The following is a 16,656-nucleotide window of genomic DNA, read 5'->3' as shown; positions in this document are numbered from 1 at the left end:
CCCGCACTAGCGCGAACGCCTTTTGCAAAGCCAACAGTACCATTCAAAAGGTTATTGAGCATGATCGGATGAATCATGGAACCAAGTGGTGTACCAGATGTGACGAGAGACATCACTAATGTACGTTTTCTAGAAGAGAAGTGTTGAGAAACGACCGCAATGCTGGGAGCATACGTTAGGCCCATCCCAAACCCAGAAATGACGCCTTGAACCATAAAAGCCTGGTCGCAACGTATAGGTAGCCCATCACAAAATTGGTGGGGCTGCTCACCAAGTAGAATTGACCAGGCTTCGTGAAGGACAAAGCGAACAAGGACAGTGATTGGAGCAGCGACCCCACGATCATCAATCGATAGCTATCCGTGATTTGTGCAGGAATTAACGATTGACTATGTATAAAGATATAGCAACTCACAACCACCCTCGGTCATAAAGTGGACCTGAGATCAACGTGACATTGACTGTGAGGAACGAGGTCAATGCACCAATCCATCTGATACTAAGTGAGACTAAGAACCGCAGAGCAAACACATTCACTTACGATATTGCAGATGGTGGATAATTGGTCATATAAACTCGTGTGTAATAATCTTCCGAGGTCGTTCATCAACTTTGTATGTAAAGTATCATGCGACTGATGGGTACCTTGATAAACTCCAAAAGATGATATGTATCTGTTCAAATGCTGTTGACTGATACGTGTCTTGAAACGAACGGAATTCGAACCAACCCAAAGCCACAAAATTGCATGAGGAAACTAGGCATATCGTGATTGTTAGACGCAATATGCGGGAATCATTCGAAACACGGCTTACCACCCAAGACAGTCCCCCAGGCCTGAAACCCACCATCCGAGGGCTTGCTTCTGTTTGGGAATTAGATGCCGGCATATGTTCTAGCTCTTCCAGATCATCTTCTTTCTTGTTCGTCGAGAACGTATTATGGATTGCGGACTTCATCGAGATTGAAGTAAATGGGAGTAAAACGCTATGCACCAGCAAGTGTTGGGCTTACAGGTTAAGACCAATACTTGAACTTGACCCTGCAAAAGCGCCTCATGCTAAAGGGGCTACGTGTCCACAGGAGGTGTATTCCATCACCGATGCCGGGCTCATCAACAACACGTTGACAGCCTATGGCCTGAGAAGAGCCCGTATGGTCTCTCAGGGTCTATCCCGTGATGGTACAGTAGACATCTGATGACATGATAACAATTGTCTTATCAAGGATATACAGGACAATGGATTGTTCGGATTATGTGGTTGACAACGGAGACGATTGAATATCCGCCTGGTCACAGGGACACTGGCTAGTGGTTACGCATACAGATAACTACTTATGTCACATTAAGAATGAACACTGATAGACGACTTACTTGATACAGGCTGTTCAAATCCATTCATCAAATAATGGAGGTCATTACTCCAAGGTACGGACAAAAACTTGAGGTGGAAGTAAATTAGTACTTGATGTTTGGTCAGTAGTCGACATCTCCGAGTCTATCAGCGGCCAGTCGCAACCTGCAACACAGCTGCAAATTAGTTGCTATGTGATTAGAAACAACGGCTGCACGCAGACAGACTCACTAAAGTGTCAACTAGTGCGTCGATCTCTCATGAAAGAACACTGGCAGAAGCAGTACTGTGTAGTAGTAATTTAGTGAAGTTGCAAGTATTATGTAATAAAGCATGAATTAGACCTGTCACCTGGTGACCTGTGACGCCATATGTCGTGATCGTTAACTACCCAACTGCTCAGGCAATGCATAAGCCTGAAAATGACCAGCAGGACCATGTGTTCCACAATTTCGAGTTCTTTACTCACAACAACGCTTGATTTGGATACCCATGTTTGTAGTACCAAGCCAGCCAACATGGCCACATGGTGTCCACAGCCCTTCCAAGTTCGTGGTCGACGTATGGCTCGTGATTAATGAAGTATCTTTCCGTCCTGGACATCGTGAGACTTGGAAGTGTAGTCTGCGACAGAATTACTACTCTGTCTTGAACCCCCCTAAAATTTATACTCATTCACAGACATGCCAAACATTACACGAATTTGCTTCATTACGACATGTCTGGCGTGACGTCCTCTTTCAGCATCGTTTTCCTTGACCAGTGTTACCCCCATCTGCGTTCATGTACTGCGGAAGACATCGTCACCAGCTGAAAACCGCTGCCCGACTGGACCACCTATGGACACAGTCTAGCATCGTCCCTAAGCGTCTTTACACGTTTCCGCTGGATTTCCCTGGTGTATTTCAAGGTCTCAAATTTCTTCCGGGTGGGACATGGCTAGTGTTACTTTTCCATTGTCGAAATCTCAACCCTTCTCGACACTCCAACTTATGCTTAGTGAAACCAAGCACGGGAGCTGGATTCCCTGCTGTATCCACGACCTTTCAGAGCGAGATGTGCTGGCTCCCCTTCCTTGACCAGACGGTCCGTATAGATCATCTCGTGGTGACAATCTCATATTACTACGAACCAAGTGTAATGACGGGTGCGGTGTATCCTTCGGGTCCTAATTCGCCGTATTCACGAATTCCAACTAGATCTAATGCCTTCGGAATTGTGCATTTAAATACAAAGATACCCTCAATCACGATACCTCTCATTTTTCGCACAAATGTGTTTGTGCGGAACTATGCAGCGTCAGGAGACTATATCGTTTATGGCTGGATTACTGCCGACAGGAGGCATTTCCTTCGTATCATGCAGCTAAACGATAATTATGACGGTTTTCGAAAGGATATGACTGTTGAAATTGACTGTCCTAAGGGACACGACGGCAAACTCCGCGTAAGTGCAAAGATGAAAATATTATAGTTGGAGAATACCGATGATTATGTACAGATACGGTACGACTTGCGCCTGTCCGGTCGGGTTCCGTGCATCTTGCTCATCAGCACGCGATTGATGGCTGCGTACAACATTCCCTCCAATGTACCCAACAACGTCGACGCAAACCTACCACCATTGCTTACGCCATTCTGGCAGCTTCGCCCTGCTGCTGTGACCTTGGACGCTTCGTCAAATTGTTTCATGAAGGAGCTATAGTATCTTTGTACGAAGGCCAGATTCGATTCATACGACCTCACCTCGATGCCTCAGAACCCAACACCTACGCCATTGAGAAGTACAATGTAAGCTTTGCTCTGCACTGCCGCATCGAGAGAGTGACTCACTCACCATTGCAGTTTGATCCCCCACATCCACAGAACTTACAGCGGCCGTGCTTGTTCTCAGCCCAGCGGATATTCTGGCGTTCTTCCCTGAAAAACCAGAAAGGGACGACATCTCCTTGGCAAATGACCATCGAGACGAGCGGAGTCTCAGAAAATGTCCATCGTGAAGGCCGTGTACTTATTGACTTACAGGAAACTCAGACCTCCGCTCCATCTGCGAGCACTCGAATAGTGCAGGATTGGGATGAGCTTTCGGGAAGACTTTGTATCAGAAGCATACAAAGCCGCTTTGCGCAGGATCCGAGATGTCGAAAGACTACTTGGCGGGTCACATTGGTAGATTTTGTGTGAGAGTTATACGAACCTACTGTGCTATGGTATCGTGAGACCAAGGTGCGAGGACACATTGCACATTAGTTAGCTAGTTTTTTGTATCCACTTACGTTCATTAGAGCAGTGCTCTATGTTGAACGTTCAACCGTTCAGCTAGATTTGCATGCGTAAGCACAACGTTATAAATACTGGCAGCTGCGAGGTCACCAGGTAGCAGCAAAGAAATCTGCAATCAACCCCATGCACGTGCTCCACCTGAGCTCCGATTGCACCGACGTGCGATCGCTCTGTTATCTCCTTACTATGCTCCTGTTCTTGAAGCACCATGGTTTCGGCGTGCTGTTTTCACGGTGTTATCGGTACCCAGAACGCTACATCTCCGAGTCATGCTTTGGAACCGAGAAAGAGGTTTTGGAAGGTGGATGCGTTTGTGCCGGTCTCTGTTGATCCAAAAGATAGCGTTGGAAGCAGAGCAGGCTCCTTCAGACGCACCCGAGCAAACTCCAAACTACCTCGCGATGTTGGCTCATCCAAGCAAGCCTCCCCGTCGATGGGATCTGAAAGTTGGTGCTGTGTCGAAAACGGATCAGTATGAAACGCTCGATTCGCGTCGTCGCCATGTGCACACTTCACTACAACCTCTTCGATGCCCCACTTTGGCTCAGGTGTATACTCCACTTGAGCTTGTGTTCTGAAACGATTTCGCACGCTTGGCGCTGGAGTTTCACCGTTTCAGGCAGATGATCAAGCACTTAACGTTGAACGTTAAAAAGTTAAAGCCGAAATTGAGTGTACATATCGTGTAGTATAGTCTCAAAGTCTGGAATATCAAAGTCCTCGGAAACAGGCTGTGCGTGGCCATGGCTGGATGCTGTATGCGATGTCATCAGATTGTGTCAAGAATGCTTTGAGAAAATGTCGCGCAAAAGAAAGGCTGACTCGGACTCATGTAAGCAATATCTACCGATGATTTAAGGTTTAAGCCACTCAAATGAGGTTTCGGCCATTTCCGAGTTGAGCTCAAGTCCTCCATGGAACTGGCAGTAACAAGGCAGTAAGGTCATCTGCTTCTAGTCAGGATGCCAAGAACCAGCAGAATTATATACACTGTATATGTTGAGATTTGAAAGAAGAAGAATTTTGGAGTCATTCGCACGAAAGCATAATGCGAATACCGGTAGATAGCTAATTCCAGTAGTGATACAGTACATTGAGTATTTGTTTATTGTCCGTTGGGGCGATGCCCGATGGTAGACATTAAGTATTGGCTACATACACCTATCACTTCCAACTTCGGGAACCAAACCAGCACCATTTACGAGTCCACGAGCAGAGTACCCGATTTTCGTGCTACACACTGCTAGTGCTAGTCGACACGCTTACGAGCCCTGACTCCTCCTGGAAAGCAATTGAACTCATACAAGTTGCTAGTTCGGCGTTACACGTGAGCTTGGCGTGATAGTCTCGAACACTAAGGATGAGACGTGGTCCCAGCACGAACAATTGCACGAATATGGCGATTTGAAGTATAGCATAATAAATTTGAGCTCCCACGGAATATGAGTCCTATAGACAAAACAGTGGTCAGACGTAAGATGCCAGTTACAAATCGGCACACATACTATTATGTTAGGAGACAGACAGCCAAGGTTGAAACAAGAAACGGCAGCAAACCTAGCACACGTGGAACTTCAGCGAAATAAAATCAATCGCGTCAAGATTGGGAGCTCACGTTGCAAAGTAAAGCACATGACTTTCTATCAACACCGTGAAACAGTCCCCTTTGGGCCATCTTGGAAATTGACACCCCATGTCATGGAAATGTTTTACAGCAATCCAGGCCGCAAGACAGAGTACAATGCCCTCCCACACAATGCGGAGTATCCAAACCCCGGCCAACAGAAGTTCAAGTTGTTGGCTTCTCTGAACCTCGTAAACACACTGATGAGTGCCGGAGAGGACGAGGTCATCTGAAATCCGTCGTATCAGCTTGATGGTTCAAGGTCTTTCGTGATAATCGAAGCATACCCCAAGGCAAAGTGCGGATTGCTAATACAAACAGTACTCCACAGGCGGCTGTGATAGTTGGAAAGACTGCAATGAGAAAGACGAGGATTTTTTTTGATCCCTGATACATGGCATATAATCGAGCAACCATGATGACTTGCAAGATATTTTAGTCGAATCTTAGCGGAGTGCGCAGTAACTCACTGCCGAGTATGGTATTTATAACGAAATATGTCCCTGCTTGTACCAAGAAAAATAGGGTACCTAGAAAACATAGTTACTGAAGAGTCTCGGAGTTAAATAATTTGGTCAAACTTACAGCTATCTCAGATGTTATATAGAATCCCTAAAACAGGTATTTCACTCACCCCTAAGTAGAAGTGTAGTCAGTTGGACAGGCATGGCAGGCAGACGCTGGCACGAGATAATTACCACATCTGTCATCGTAATTCCTGGGAGGCTCGCTGCTTACTGTTGGTCAGAAGAAATGGCAACAGAGTAAGGAGACATACGCAGTAGGTTGTTGCTGATAGTAAGATGACTTGTTAGTACAGTGCTAACTGTTGACCTTGTGAACATACATAGAGTATAGTATTCCAACGTAGCGCACCTAGAATATTCTCAAATCAGTATATATAACTTGTCAAGTGCACCACAGCGCATAATATTGGCTACATACGATGACATATAGAAGGGTCATGAAAGACCAGCGTCGCGTCTGTCTCGAATTAGTTCGTTTGGCGTCAATATGCGATAAGAGTTCTACTCACCCAGATCAGTTCAACCTATAGATACATTGTCAGTACTGCTGTTCTGGTAATGACATCAACTCATCAACCTACCTCTTGTCGGAATGTCAGTGCTAAATGATACCGGGACATCAACAATCGCCTCGATAAATACTGTGTTGCTTACCCCAATCATAGAGTATTGCAGTCGAAGATGCCACTGCAAAACCAGTCATAAATAGAGTCAAGTGACAGCATCGGGCTTGCTCTTCACGAACCTAAAACATAGGTGGCAACCTGATGTGTATCGTTGTCCGGCCAACCACTGGGATCAATTGAGAGTAGGATCATATCCAAGAAATATGGGTCAAAGAGTAGCGATTTTGGTGGAGCATAACGGTGATGTTGGTGCTACATATACACCATCCAGCGCCTGTGCCGCCGAAATAGGCAGATGCATCCTTGACCGACTGCCAGTGTTTTACGTATAATCGTATGAAATTAAGTACAGAAACTTGAAGTCACAGTGGAAGCAACAAGGAAGTAGTACTGCAGGGGCAGTGCTACAAAGCAGTGCATCACGCTTACCTGACACCCTGAACTATATACTACAGCTATGCATGTAGGTCAGCTGCGAGGCTAGCTACCAGGATACTAGGAATCCAGACACCTTGAATTCGGATCACCGGGTTTTGTGGCACTATGATAGATGTTAAGGTCCGATACTTCTGAGAAACAAAACAAAAAGACTTCCCATTAGCCGACTTGAACGACTGACCTCGTCATTACTAGTGACGCGCTCTACCAACTGAGCTAAACGGGACGTGCAGATTACTAAGACCAGCACATGTTGAAGCTTGAACGTTGCGTGGGAACTACGGGTCGGATCAGAACTTTCAACAGACTGACTATCGTAGTCACTGCTACTACTACACGGTATTGATGCATAATGCCGTGCCTCGTGATGTTCTTCTGAGTCTTCGGCTTCCTACAGCCATATATACTTCGGCCCCAAGTATTTTCACATTCCACTATTCCCGCATAATACCCGGCGCAGTTTCATCACAGCATCTCCTTCGCTATTCAACGTTCAACTGGTATCATATTATCTATACCTGTAAAATCATTTTTGCAATTCACTGCTTTTTTGTCGTTTGCTGCATTGGCAACTCTCACGAGCTTATGTACCATAGGCAAGCTTGGCCGGTGTGTCTGATGGTTAGCACTCGTGATGCGCTACGATTCGTACTCAGGAGTATCATTGGCACATTGCTAAACCTTTTTCACCAGCAGAGTTAATGCATTATTGCGCCATAACCTCTCTCCTAGGCTTATGCTATAGAGAAGAGATACAGCGATGGTTGCACATCTGCCAGTAGCTCAGATGAGTCTCGACTAAGATTCTACAGCAACTTGCAGGTCGTTATTAAACTAAATGGATCCAGGTCAGTGTCAGTCCCATCAACTACTTTCAGGGTGTATTTATTTTTATACTTCTATAGGTTGATTCCGATGTGTCTATCCGCTGGCCCCTGGCCCGGGGCTTCTACCGGGTGATGGCTACGTTCTCGTTGCGAAGTTCTGTCATTCACGCTGTATCATCCACCCTGATAAACTATTTGGCCAAACCAATCAGTAGAGTCGCTGATCCGGTCCGTCGCTAGGTAAACTAGAGGTTGATCCTGGTGGAGCAGCCTGATTTGCTCTTGTGATCCTCAGTGGTGCGGTCAATATAGATTCAGGACATTTGCAGGCGATCCATAGCTTCCAGCTGTAATCATTTGCAGTATTCTCTCAACTGTGTGTCGCCAAGAATATATCCAAGCCTACATGTTAGTTTGTTTTCCCACCCTTAACGATGCTCACTCTCTGTGATCCAACGGCAATTAACGTTATCAACGACTTACCTACCGTGTCATACTCGTAATGACCTGAGAGGGATTACTGAGGAAGCTTGATTTACGTATGTCCATAACACTGATCTTATATGCTTTGAATCTGGTGGGTCAGGGTCTTTGCGAACTCTATTCCGACACTTGCTGTGCATCCTAGGTTGACAGAACTAATATTAGGTGTGTCAAATAGTACCGTTGTACTCGTATGAATCTAATGACCCCTACAGCAACGTTCGGTTACAAGGTTTCAAGAAAGACCTGTACTTGCATAAGGAACAATACGCCACAATTTTGTCCGTTCTATTTGGATACATTATCATGCGAGTGCCAGGGTGAGTTTCATCCTCGATTGAGAAACAGCTGAACGTAACTTTTCTTCAGGAACATGTTCCTGCACTGGCTGGAGAGGCCTTCTGTCATCATTCTGTGCTATATGTTTACGATATCAGTATTGTCAGGTTCATCGACACTGAGTACTGACCGTTCATGAAGATGACTACTAATCGTGCCCAAGAATCACTACGAAGTACACTTCCTTGTCTTGCATTACTCAGATCCAGTCTCTGATAGTTTGACCCAAGTGATACTGGCATTATCGTCGCCCGCTTGTTTCTCGGCTTTGCCGAAGCTCCCTTCTTCCCCCGAATTGTATTTCTTGTATCTAAACGGTACAGGCGAGACGAGGTCGCCTTGAGACTAGCTCTCGTTTCTTGCCGAAGTTTTCTCAACTTTGCATTCGGATCCATGTTTGCATCCGCTATACTCCACGGCATGCAGGACAAATTTAGGCAAGCTGCATGGAGGCAGGTGACGAGCATTTCTATAACTGAATGATTTGTAGATGATTATTTATATTGAAAGCGGTGTCACCATCTTGGTCGCCGTTTGCGCGATGTTCATGCTTCCTGATGTCCCGCACGACACCAGGTGGTTCACCCCAGAGAAAAGCGCAATTCTTATATCTCGCCTTGTAGAAGATGGCTATGGTAAGGCTGACAAGCTTGGGAAGCAGACGACCATGAAAGGACTGCGGGATCCGATGTCTGATTGGGAGACGTGGTTGCGGTCATGTTCCAGGTAGTAGGGCAGTGTTTCTTGGCCTACTTCCCGACGCTGTGCGCGACACTGGGATATGACACGACTGTAACGCATCTCGTGGAGATCAGGTACTCCGACAAGAAGCAGAGGCGTTACAAATGCTTTATTGTCTCCAATGCACTTGGCGCCCTTGCATCCATCATGTCAATCTTTACGATGGACAAGGCTGCACACTATATTTCACTGTGAGTGGTATCGCCGGTCGTGAGTCGTCACTCTTGTGCTCAGAAACATACAGGTTCCTGATGCGGCTCGAGTTACCGCTGGATACTTGGTGCTCTTAGGTTGGATCAGCAGTACTTTCTTCAGAGAACCTGCGAAGCGCGCCGTTGCTATTACTCTGATGAACGTACTGGGGCAGACAGCCAATATTGTTGGATCGTCAGTGACATTGTCATCGATCTCTTGCTCTCGCTAACTATTCACAACTGCACTTGTCTCACCCATTGTGATATCCGTATCATCCGAGTAGTGGCTCTGTTGACTCGGTTGCGACTGGTCCATCGAGGTAGTTTGAGCCCTTTTTCGGCGTCCAATATGTCTCGTGTCTGTATTCTCGCGCGCTCGTTTGGCGAGTGTCTGTATTGGGGCTGCGCGACGAGAACTGGGAGGCGGGGAGGAGCCAGAAGCTGCACTTTGATCGTCTTGCTGTTCTGGAGGGAAGAGATCCTGGATAGTGTTGTCTATGATATGATCCTAGTCAGTATATGAGGCAAAACTGAAACTATCAAATACCATATGTATGGTGCTTCAGCAGCACGTACTCTCGCCCCCTCCTCCTCTGTACTAGCCTGCTGAAGGTGTTGATACCATGTCAACTTTGATACTGAGTGTGGTCTTCCCCAACCCATACTTCTCGCATACACACACGAATTTATTCGAAATCGGTAGTATTTATAATAGATTGGCCTAAGATTTAACAAATAACAGAAGTACTACGCATGTCTATGATACGAGACGTTGCACGTTGCGAGCGATACGTACGATCGATACGATTGCGAATGTTGCGATGCGCAGTGCGTAATGTGTCGTTTCTGCGAGTATCGATTTCAACCGAAAGAAGCATAATTAGCGATAGCGGTGTTCCCGGTCCCGCAGAAGCTATGGCCGTATGTGGTAATTTTTTAATATTTAAGCATTAGAAACTTTTCGTTAGTTCGTTCGAACAGGGTTCCCTAAAATTTCATTGACTATTGATCAAAAAAAAAAAGCTGTGCCAAGTATCTGTCCCATCACAGAACGAAACCCTGCCAGTGCTTGTTTGTACTCGTCGTCGTCATATTGATGACTTCTCATGATTTCTTGCAAAATGACCAGATACATATCGTACAACAGGTTCTTCTGCTTTCCAGCCCTGCGGTTGACGAGAGCATACAAGCGACGCATTTGGCATACGCCTGGAGGCGCGTCTTTGATGTGGTCGCAAGCAAGACGCGCCCACTCGAAAGATCCATCGGCTTTCGCAGCTAGACTTGTAAGCTCTTTGTCGCGAAAATCTGGTAGCCCCTTCAGCTCCTCAGATACGGACGTGTGGATGTCGCGCTCTGCCACTGCTGCTGGAATCTCGTCCATCGACAACCGTAGAATATGCTCAGCGCCGTAAAATGCATCTTCGATATCATAAAGCGGGCGAGAGGTAACGAGAATCTGAAAGCTAGATGGAAGTTCTGTGATTTGGGGAAGTGAAGCAAGTATTCGCCAAGAAGAATCGCGCACCATATCCTCCTGGTCCTCGGGGCCTGCCTCTGGTTGGGAACCTTCGAGACATGCCTCATGTCAAGCCCTGGCTCACATTCACTGTATGGGGCAAGAAGTATGGTAAAACCTTCCCGTTTTTTCAAAATCATGCATTTCAACGTCGCGCTGTGCCTGCGCAATTATGATCTTCATGAAATTAGAACTTCTGAGGAGGAAACTGGACTCCAGGAGAAACCAAACATACCTTGGATGCAGCAGATAGCACGCCCAGCGCCATCTTTGCGTACGGATGTACCTATACAACTTGATGAGTTCCCTTTCAAACGACCGGAATGGCCCATACGTCTGTAATCTTCTCAAGGACAGCATCAATAATCTTGAGGGGTTGGAGATACATCGTCTCAAAATCATCTGCGGCAGTAAGATCCGCTGGGGCATTGTCGACGGCGGATGCCATAGCAGTCGCATGTTTCCCGAATGATCGCATGCTTTGTGCACCATCACATGCACCCTGAAGTTCGGCGTCAACTAATTTGGGATCAGGTCTCACTTCCTCGCCGGAAGAAGCAGCCTGAACCTGTGGTACCGCCAAAATTAGAGAAGAAAATCAGAGTATTTGATGGAAATACCTGTGGAGCAGGCTCTCCGGACAGCCCTTTATTCACGGAGTCACTGGGAATCTCAGATGTGGTTGGATGCTTGTTGTCGTTGGAAGGATCGAGATGCAACGTGTCCTGAGGGCCACTAAGAAAACCAAAGGACTGGAATAGCGAGTCCGAGCACTTACCTCTACTTGCTGACTCGATGAAGCCCCTTCATTTCTGACGTCGTGGACCGCAGTGGGGGGTTTGCATGTTCGCTTGGAGCGTTTCTGTACAATCTTAGCCGTATGCAGAACAACAGTATTCACGTCTACGCACAGGAAGCTTTTTGGTTAACCCATTCTTCAATTTCTGCAGGAACTGAGCAGATCCTCTACGAGGTTGGTCCTGGACGAATAATGCGTAAGGACGACGATGAATTCAAGAGACCACGTACCGAGCTTTCAGTAACATTTACCTGATTGGATCTAAGAGTTCCTGAAGAAGGATCGATATCTGGCCTATGATATTCAGTCATGACGAGTGGTTGTAGATTTAGATGGTTATGAAAGAAACGGCGGGGTACACTGAGAAGTGGTGTGAGAAGGGAATGGGCGTCCCACTCTTTGGCGGAACTCCAAACAACGTTCGAAGCATGATGGCCAGCACGCTGACTTCAAGGGCTATGCATTCAGCCACACAATTTCCATCGGTTCCGGCGGAGCGAGCCCATAGCTGTAGCAGACACAGCTCAGGGACAGACGAAGTCAACTACAGTCGACTCCCTCCTAACGCATACCAGGTATAACCCATACTCCCTCATAGGACATACATTTTTGGATTTCCAAAGTTAGGTTTCAGGGCTTTTGCTCTCTTGAATACCCCATACTCCCTAATAGGCCATACATCTGGGGCTATCCCAAGAGGTATGCGTTAGGAGGGAGTCGACTGTATATATATTAGGTATACCTGTAGAAGACCCAGCTACCGAGGTTGTCAGTTACATAATAGGTGGTATATACGAGAATGATACTAACCTCAGCGACAGAGGACCTACGGCAAATAGGAATGGTGGTGAATTCATCCAACTTGATCTGAAAGTCGAATGTAGAACATATAGGAATATTTGGCGCGTCAGTGGCCGCGTCTGACTGCCGCGTCACATGCGCGTCATGCGGCGTCACAGCTATGTCACAACCACGGCAGGCGCGCGTCGAAACTTGAATATGTACTAGCTATGTTTTAACAGGATTAAGTATAGCAGTCGTATGCACCACACACACCACCTACTAAGTTACGTCGAACCACCTTCACAGACATGTCTGTTACTTCCGGATGTCCATGAATGTCAGCGCGTCAGCTCTCACTAGCACTCGCCATTGCAAGATCGTGTTCGCCATGGACTACGCAAATTCTATGTTGACGTTGCAGCATCAGTTGTCCGACTCGGCGGACATAGAATCGCGGTGGTCAGGTGTGTGTATATATACCCAAGTACTAGTACTTACTGTCATTGTCAGTTCTCCCAGCCCAGCATGGCAGCTGACTCCGAACTTCGAATGATTCATGCAGAAGGGGCTTCTCTGCAAGAGGACAAAGAGGACCCAGAGATATTGGAAGCATGTCGAGTCTCCAAGCATTGGGACCCTCCCTCAAGCCCGCACGAGTTTTCCGAAGGTGGTTCGGCAGGTTGGGCCACCGCTTTTGGAGCGTAAGAAGGCAAAATATTTGAGCTGGCTCCTACTCAGTCCACACAGGTTTCTGGTACAGTTTTGCGGATTCGGGTGAGTCTGTTGCAGGTGTTGGCAGGAAATGGCTCTGTGACTGACTTGATTTAATGGTTATATCACTTCGTTTGGTGTCTATCAAGGTATTGCTGCAAACGAAAGCGAGCATGGACCATTTGACATATTGCCCTCCAGACTTTTATACCCAGCATTACCTGACAAATGAGACTTCGTCTGCTATATCGTGAGTTTCTATTTACGTTTTCATGGCAGATATCCTCAAGACTTGTAGATGGATCGGGAGCGCTAGCGCTTCTTTACTCATGCTCGTGGGCCTCGTGTCAGGTTCACTGCACGACCGAGGGTATTTGTGAGTGTAGATCTATTGGAAGTTCTCGACGATACTCAGCAAGCTGCGCGAGTTACCATCTCATAATTGCCGGATCGTTTCTGGAGTGTTTATCTCTGTTCATGTTATCTTTGTCGAAACCGGATCAGTACTACCAGGTAATGTTCCCCAATTTTTAAATCTCGGTTTCTGACTCAGTCAGATATTTCTCTCTCAAGGATTAGGGTTGGGTATCGCGACGGGGCTCTTGTATATTCCTAGCGTGGCTGTTAGCTCGCATCACTTCCGACAGGGGCGCACACTGGTCATGACGTTCGTCGTTACAGGCTCATCGCTAGGTGCTATCATCCATCCGATCGTGCTCAATAACCTCCTCAACGGCCCTCTTGGTTTTTCCAACGGCGTCCGTATAAGCGCAGGGTTGATCAGCTTATTTCTCTTAACTGCGTGTTTGTGCATGCGAACTCGCCTTGATCCGCCGGCGATACCGGTGAACTATATCGTGGCGGCTAGAAAATGTATCCACGATGTACCGTTCATGCTCCTGATAATAGGGTGAGACCTGCAACGTACATTCTTGACTTTCTTCAAATAACCATCCTGCAGAGGCTTTCTTTTGCAGATCGGGTTCTACTACCCGTTATTCTTCTTTCAACTAGACTCTATCCAGCACGGTATCAGTGTTCATTTTTCGTTTTACTCTATGAGTTCCAGCGATACACGAGTCATCCGCGGCGTCTGCTGACAGAGTCTCTAGTTAGTGATATTAAATGGATCCAATTGCTTAGGGCGATTCACGTCAGGGTTTATTGCGAGGTTCACGGGGGTTGTGAATTTAGCCACAGTGGCGGCAATTTTGTGCAGTGTGCTCATTTTTGGCATGATTGGGCTGAGTAGCTTGGCAAGCGTCGTTGTGCTTGGCGTGATTTATGGCTATCTTTCAGGGATGAGTAAGTAAAATTTTCAGCTATCATTAACATGGGTTCATCGCTGCATGTAGACGTTGCGATGTCGACTCCACTCATGGCTACTTTAACGCCCGACGTCTCTGAGCTTGGGCAAGTGATCATTTATGTTTGAACGTACGAGCCATCTGACCTGGATCATAGTGCACGGATGGGCATCTGTTTCTTCACTGCTGGTGAATATTATCATTACTATTGCTTCCATGTTATTCAAACTTGTCGCGATCACTGATAGGAATCGGAGGTTTGATTGGTGGGTGCAATGGTGTCGGTTCTAGCTTCAAATGATAATTCTTTGTCCAGGAACACCCATATCTGGCGCTCTGCCAACATCTAATTATACCTGGTGGATACCCGGTCTGTTCTCCGGGGTGAGTCGACCGTTATTATCATTTTATCCAGAGTTCGCGCTGAGTGCAATTAAATCGACTACATAACAGATCGTTTCACTGGCTGGTGCCATGACATTTATCATAGTGCGATATATGTTTCTCAGAAGGCGCGCGTCCTAGGTAGGTCTTCATCCGGCTTCCGGAGATGAAGACTTATCTCTCTTCTCGCACTTGGCCAACAACACTGGGACTGGCAGCAGGTCGTTTCGTCGCAGGATATTTCTCTCGGGACGATAAAGAGGCGTGTTGTGCAATTTCTTCCGATCGGATTCCGATACGCGAGAAGAGGGAGCCTGAAGTGACTTGCCGGATATGGTTTTTGGCTGTGATGGATGGTCTCTTCGATCTGGTATGAAGTTTCACACTCGCATCAACTTTCTTCAGTTGTAGATCCCGGATTGGTATGAAATATTCTAGAAGCTTTTCTTGCTTATTGACACTAGATATGCGCTGGAACACCACCATCACAATGGTATAACATAGCATGACCAAAATGACATCGCATTTTCCAGTACTCGGATCCCTAAAGGAATGATGCGCAATCCCCTCAGCAAGTCTGATCCCTAGAGACGTTTACGATTCAGTACGTCACGTAGATCTTTTTAAGTGAAATGTTGGCATTCTATGGCACATAAAATTACAATACTGATGCATCATGCATGTACGTCGTTTACTATCAAAGGTCGTGTCCTACATTTCGCGTGCTTTCCTCCCACATTACTCTTCCCTAACCTTCGTGCATTGAAATCCGCGTGTCCGATCCGCCGGAGTTTAGTTCAGCCTTCTTTCACGCTTTAACAGTTCTTTCCCTGAATCAGAAGGGTTGGTGCTCTTCCCACAGAAGCCGATGGCATGCATCAACTGTCGATATCGCCGGGTCAATGTACTGCAGCTTTTACAGTACCTCCGAGCCTCGGAAACCCCGATGCTTTGCGTGCTGCACCGGCACTCGCAATCGACGGTAACCATTTGAAGTTGGTCGCTGAGAGCGTGCAAGATGCATGGACTTCCCACACAGATCCCAATGTCCATAGATATCGCATGCATGGCTATGACCGCCCGTATGAGTTTAGCTTAGGAGTGAACTGGCTGAAAAGATGTAAACGTTTACTTACTCACATGTCTGGATGGAAAGTCACTACAGCGAGTAAATCCCGTGCAGGACAGAAAGCGAACTTGAAGTCCGCCGAGAGTCCATCGCTGACTGAGCGAGTCTGGGCGTATAAATCAACAGAACTAGACACAAATGCCATTCAAGTTCGTGCAAAATAGATGTAGTCCGAGTCCCTCCTAGCCGAACTAAACATCCCACTGGACCACAATGCCGTCGAAATTCGAAATATTGTTGAAGGCAGCGTGTGCTTGCTGGGATTCAACATGTCGCCAGGCAGCGTTGCGCTGTCCAAGTCATTTGTGATGTGTTGGTACGGTCGTTTGGGAGAATGGGAAATTACTGAGGTCGATGATGCATTGCGACCCAAGTATCTCCGAAGGTGTCGACCATTACTTTCTGAATGAGCGCTCGTATGTCTGGTGTGAGGCACTTAGCAAAATGAGATGAATACGACGAGTCAAAAATACAAACAGAAGCAAAACACCGGACTTCGAAGTCTTAGCTGAATGTTGGACGTTGAGTCCTACTAGTACATTTCTCAACTTCACACCACCATGCCCAGTACACCAACACATAGTTCCC

The 16,656-nt window shown here is 46.7% G+C and overlaps 7 protein-coding genes and 1 non-coding gene across 8 annotated transcripts; 3 read left to right on the top strand and 5 right to left on the bottom strand.

Moving 5' to 3' along the window:
* Nucleotides 1-7: 7 nt before the first annotated feature.
* Nucleotides 8-1,958, bottom strand: F5891DRAFT_988223 (uncharacterized protein; the record flags this gene model as incomplete). The annotated part of the gene is made up of 9 exons (XM_041377990.1): nt 8-221; nt 272-389; nt 416-440; nt 463-499; nt 542-610; nt 849-987; nt 1,031-1,170; nt 1,376-1,385; nt 1,825-1,958. Coding segments are annotated over 9 exons (886 nt in total), but the record flags the coding sequence as incomplete, so codon positions are not given.
* A 76-nt stretch (nt 1,959-2,034) lies between these two features.
* F5891DRAFT_1221801 (uncharacterized protein) lies at nt 2,035-4,215 on the top strand (the record flags this gene model as incomplete). The annotated part of the gene is made up of 5 exons (XM_041369438.1): nt 2,035-2,801; nt 2,856-3,014; nt 3,080-3,145; nt 3,200-3,452; nt 3,980-4,215. Exons 1-5 carry the CDS (start codon nt 2,139-2,141, stop codon nt 4,213-4,215), a joined length of 1,377 nt encoding a protein of 458 aa, XP_041216895.1. The 5' UTR covers nt 2,035-2,138.
* A 2,790-nt stretch (nt 4,216-7,005) lies between these two features.
* On the bottom strand, nt 7,006-7,078 carry F5891DRAFT_t138. Its single transcript has one exon. It is a non-coding gene; the product is annotated as a tRNA-Thr (tRNA).
* Nucleotides 7,079-9,662: 2,584 nt separating this feature from the next.
* On the bottom strand, nt 9,663-10,099 carry F5891DRAFT_988221 (uncharacterized protein; the record flags this gene model as incomplete). The annotated part of the gene is made up of 2 exons (XM_041377989.1): nt 9,663-9,944; nt 10,013-10,099. 2 exons carry the CDS (start codon nt 10,097-10,099, stop codon nt 9,663-9,665), a joined length of 369 nt encoding a protein of 122 aa, XP_041216894.1.
* A 312-nt stretch (nt 10,100-10,411) lies between these two features.
* F5891DRAFT_239648 (uncharacterized protein) lies at nt 10,412-11,087 on the bottom strand. Its single transcript, XM_041371037.1, has one exon. The coding sequence runs from the start codon at nt 10,965-10,967 to the stop codon at nt 10,446-10,448; it is 522 nt and encodes a 173-aa protein (XP_041216893.1). The 5' UTR covers nt 10,968-11,087; the 3' UTR covers nt 10,412-10,445.
* On the bottom strand, nt 10,947-12,224 carry F5891DRAFT_239627 (uncharacterized protein). Its single transcript, XM_041371036.1, has 7 exons — nt 11,985-12,224; nt 11,867-11,935; nt 11,734-11,817; nt 11,576-11,680; nt 11,290-11,523; nt 11,191-11,241; nt 10,947-11,132 (listed from the first exon to the last, which is right to left on the bottom strand). The coding sequence occupies exons 1-7, from the start codon at nt 12,063-12,065 to the stop codon at nt 11,043-11,045; spliced, it is 714 nt and encodes a 237-aa protein (XP_041216892.1). The 5' UTR covers nt 12,066-12,224; the 3' UTR covers nt 10,947-11,042.
* Nucleotides 12,225-13,053: 829 nt separating this feature from the next.
* F5891DRAFT_1155606 (major facilitator superfamily domain-containing protein) lies at nt 13,054-15,005 on the top strand (the record flags this gene model as incomplete). Its single annotated transcript, XM_041365212.1, has 11 exons — nt 13,054-13,238; nt 13,285-13,311; nt 13,369-13,397; nt 13,450-13,498; nt 13,547-13,624; nt 13,677-13,761; nt 13,806-14,158; nt 14,210-14,327; nt 14,361-14,553; nt 14,604-14,665; nt 14,847-15,005. The coding sequence occupies exons 1-11, from the start codon at nt 13,063-13,065 to the stop codon at nt 15,003-15,005; spliced, it is 1,329 nt and encodes a 442-aa protein (XP_041216891.1). The 5' UTR covers nt 13,054-13,062.
* An 807-nt stretch (nt 15,006-15,812) lies between these two features.
* Nucleotides 15,813-16,555, top strand: F5891DRAFT_1177571 (uncharacterized protein; the record flags this gene model as incomplete). Its single annotated transcript, XM_041365789.1, has 2 exons — nt 15,813-16,217; nt 16,239-16,555. 2 exons carry the CDS (start codon nt 15,813-15,815, stop codon nt 16,476-16,478), a joined length of 645 nt encoding a protein of 214 aa, XP_041216890.1. The 3' UTR covers nt 16,479-16,555.
* Nucleotides 16,556-16,656: the final 101 nt, after the last annotated feature.

Source organism: Suillus fuscotomentosus, assembly GCF_016647785.1.
Source record: "Suillus fuscotomentosus strain FC203 chromosome Unknown F5891scaffold_205, whole genome shotgun sequence".
Lineage (NCBI taxonomy): Eukaryota > Fungi > Basidiomycota > Agaricomycetes > Boletales > Suillaceae > Suillus > Suillus fuscotomentosus.
Note: the sequence above shows the minus strand (reverse complement) of the source record. Positions and strands in the feature narration are given on the sequence as shown.

Coding starts and splice junctions, on each gene's coding strand:
- F5891DRAFT_239648 (XM_041371037.1), bottom strand. CDS start 10,967: ATGGTGCGCGATTCTTCTTGGCGAATACTTGCTTCACTTCCCCAAATC.
- F5891DRAFT_239627 (XM_041371036.1), bottom strand. CDS start 12,065: ATGACTGAATATCATAGGCCAGATATCGATCCTTCTTCAGGAACTCTT. Junction 11,936..11,984: donor TAAATGTTACTGAAAGCTCG/GTACGTGGTCTC, acceptor TTATTCGTCCAG/GACCAACCTCGTAGAGGATC. Junction 11,242..11,289: donor TCCTTGAGAAGATTACAGAC/GTATGGGCCATT, acceptor CAAGTTGTATAG/GTACATCCGTACGCAAAGAT.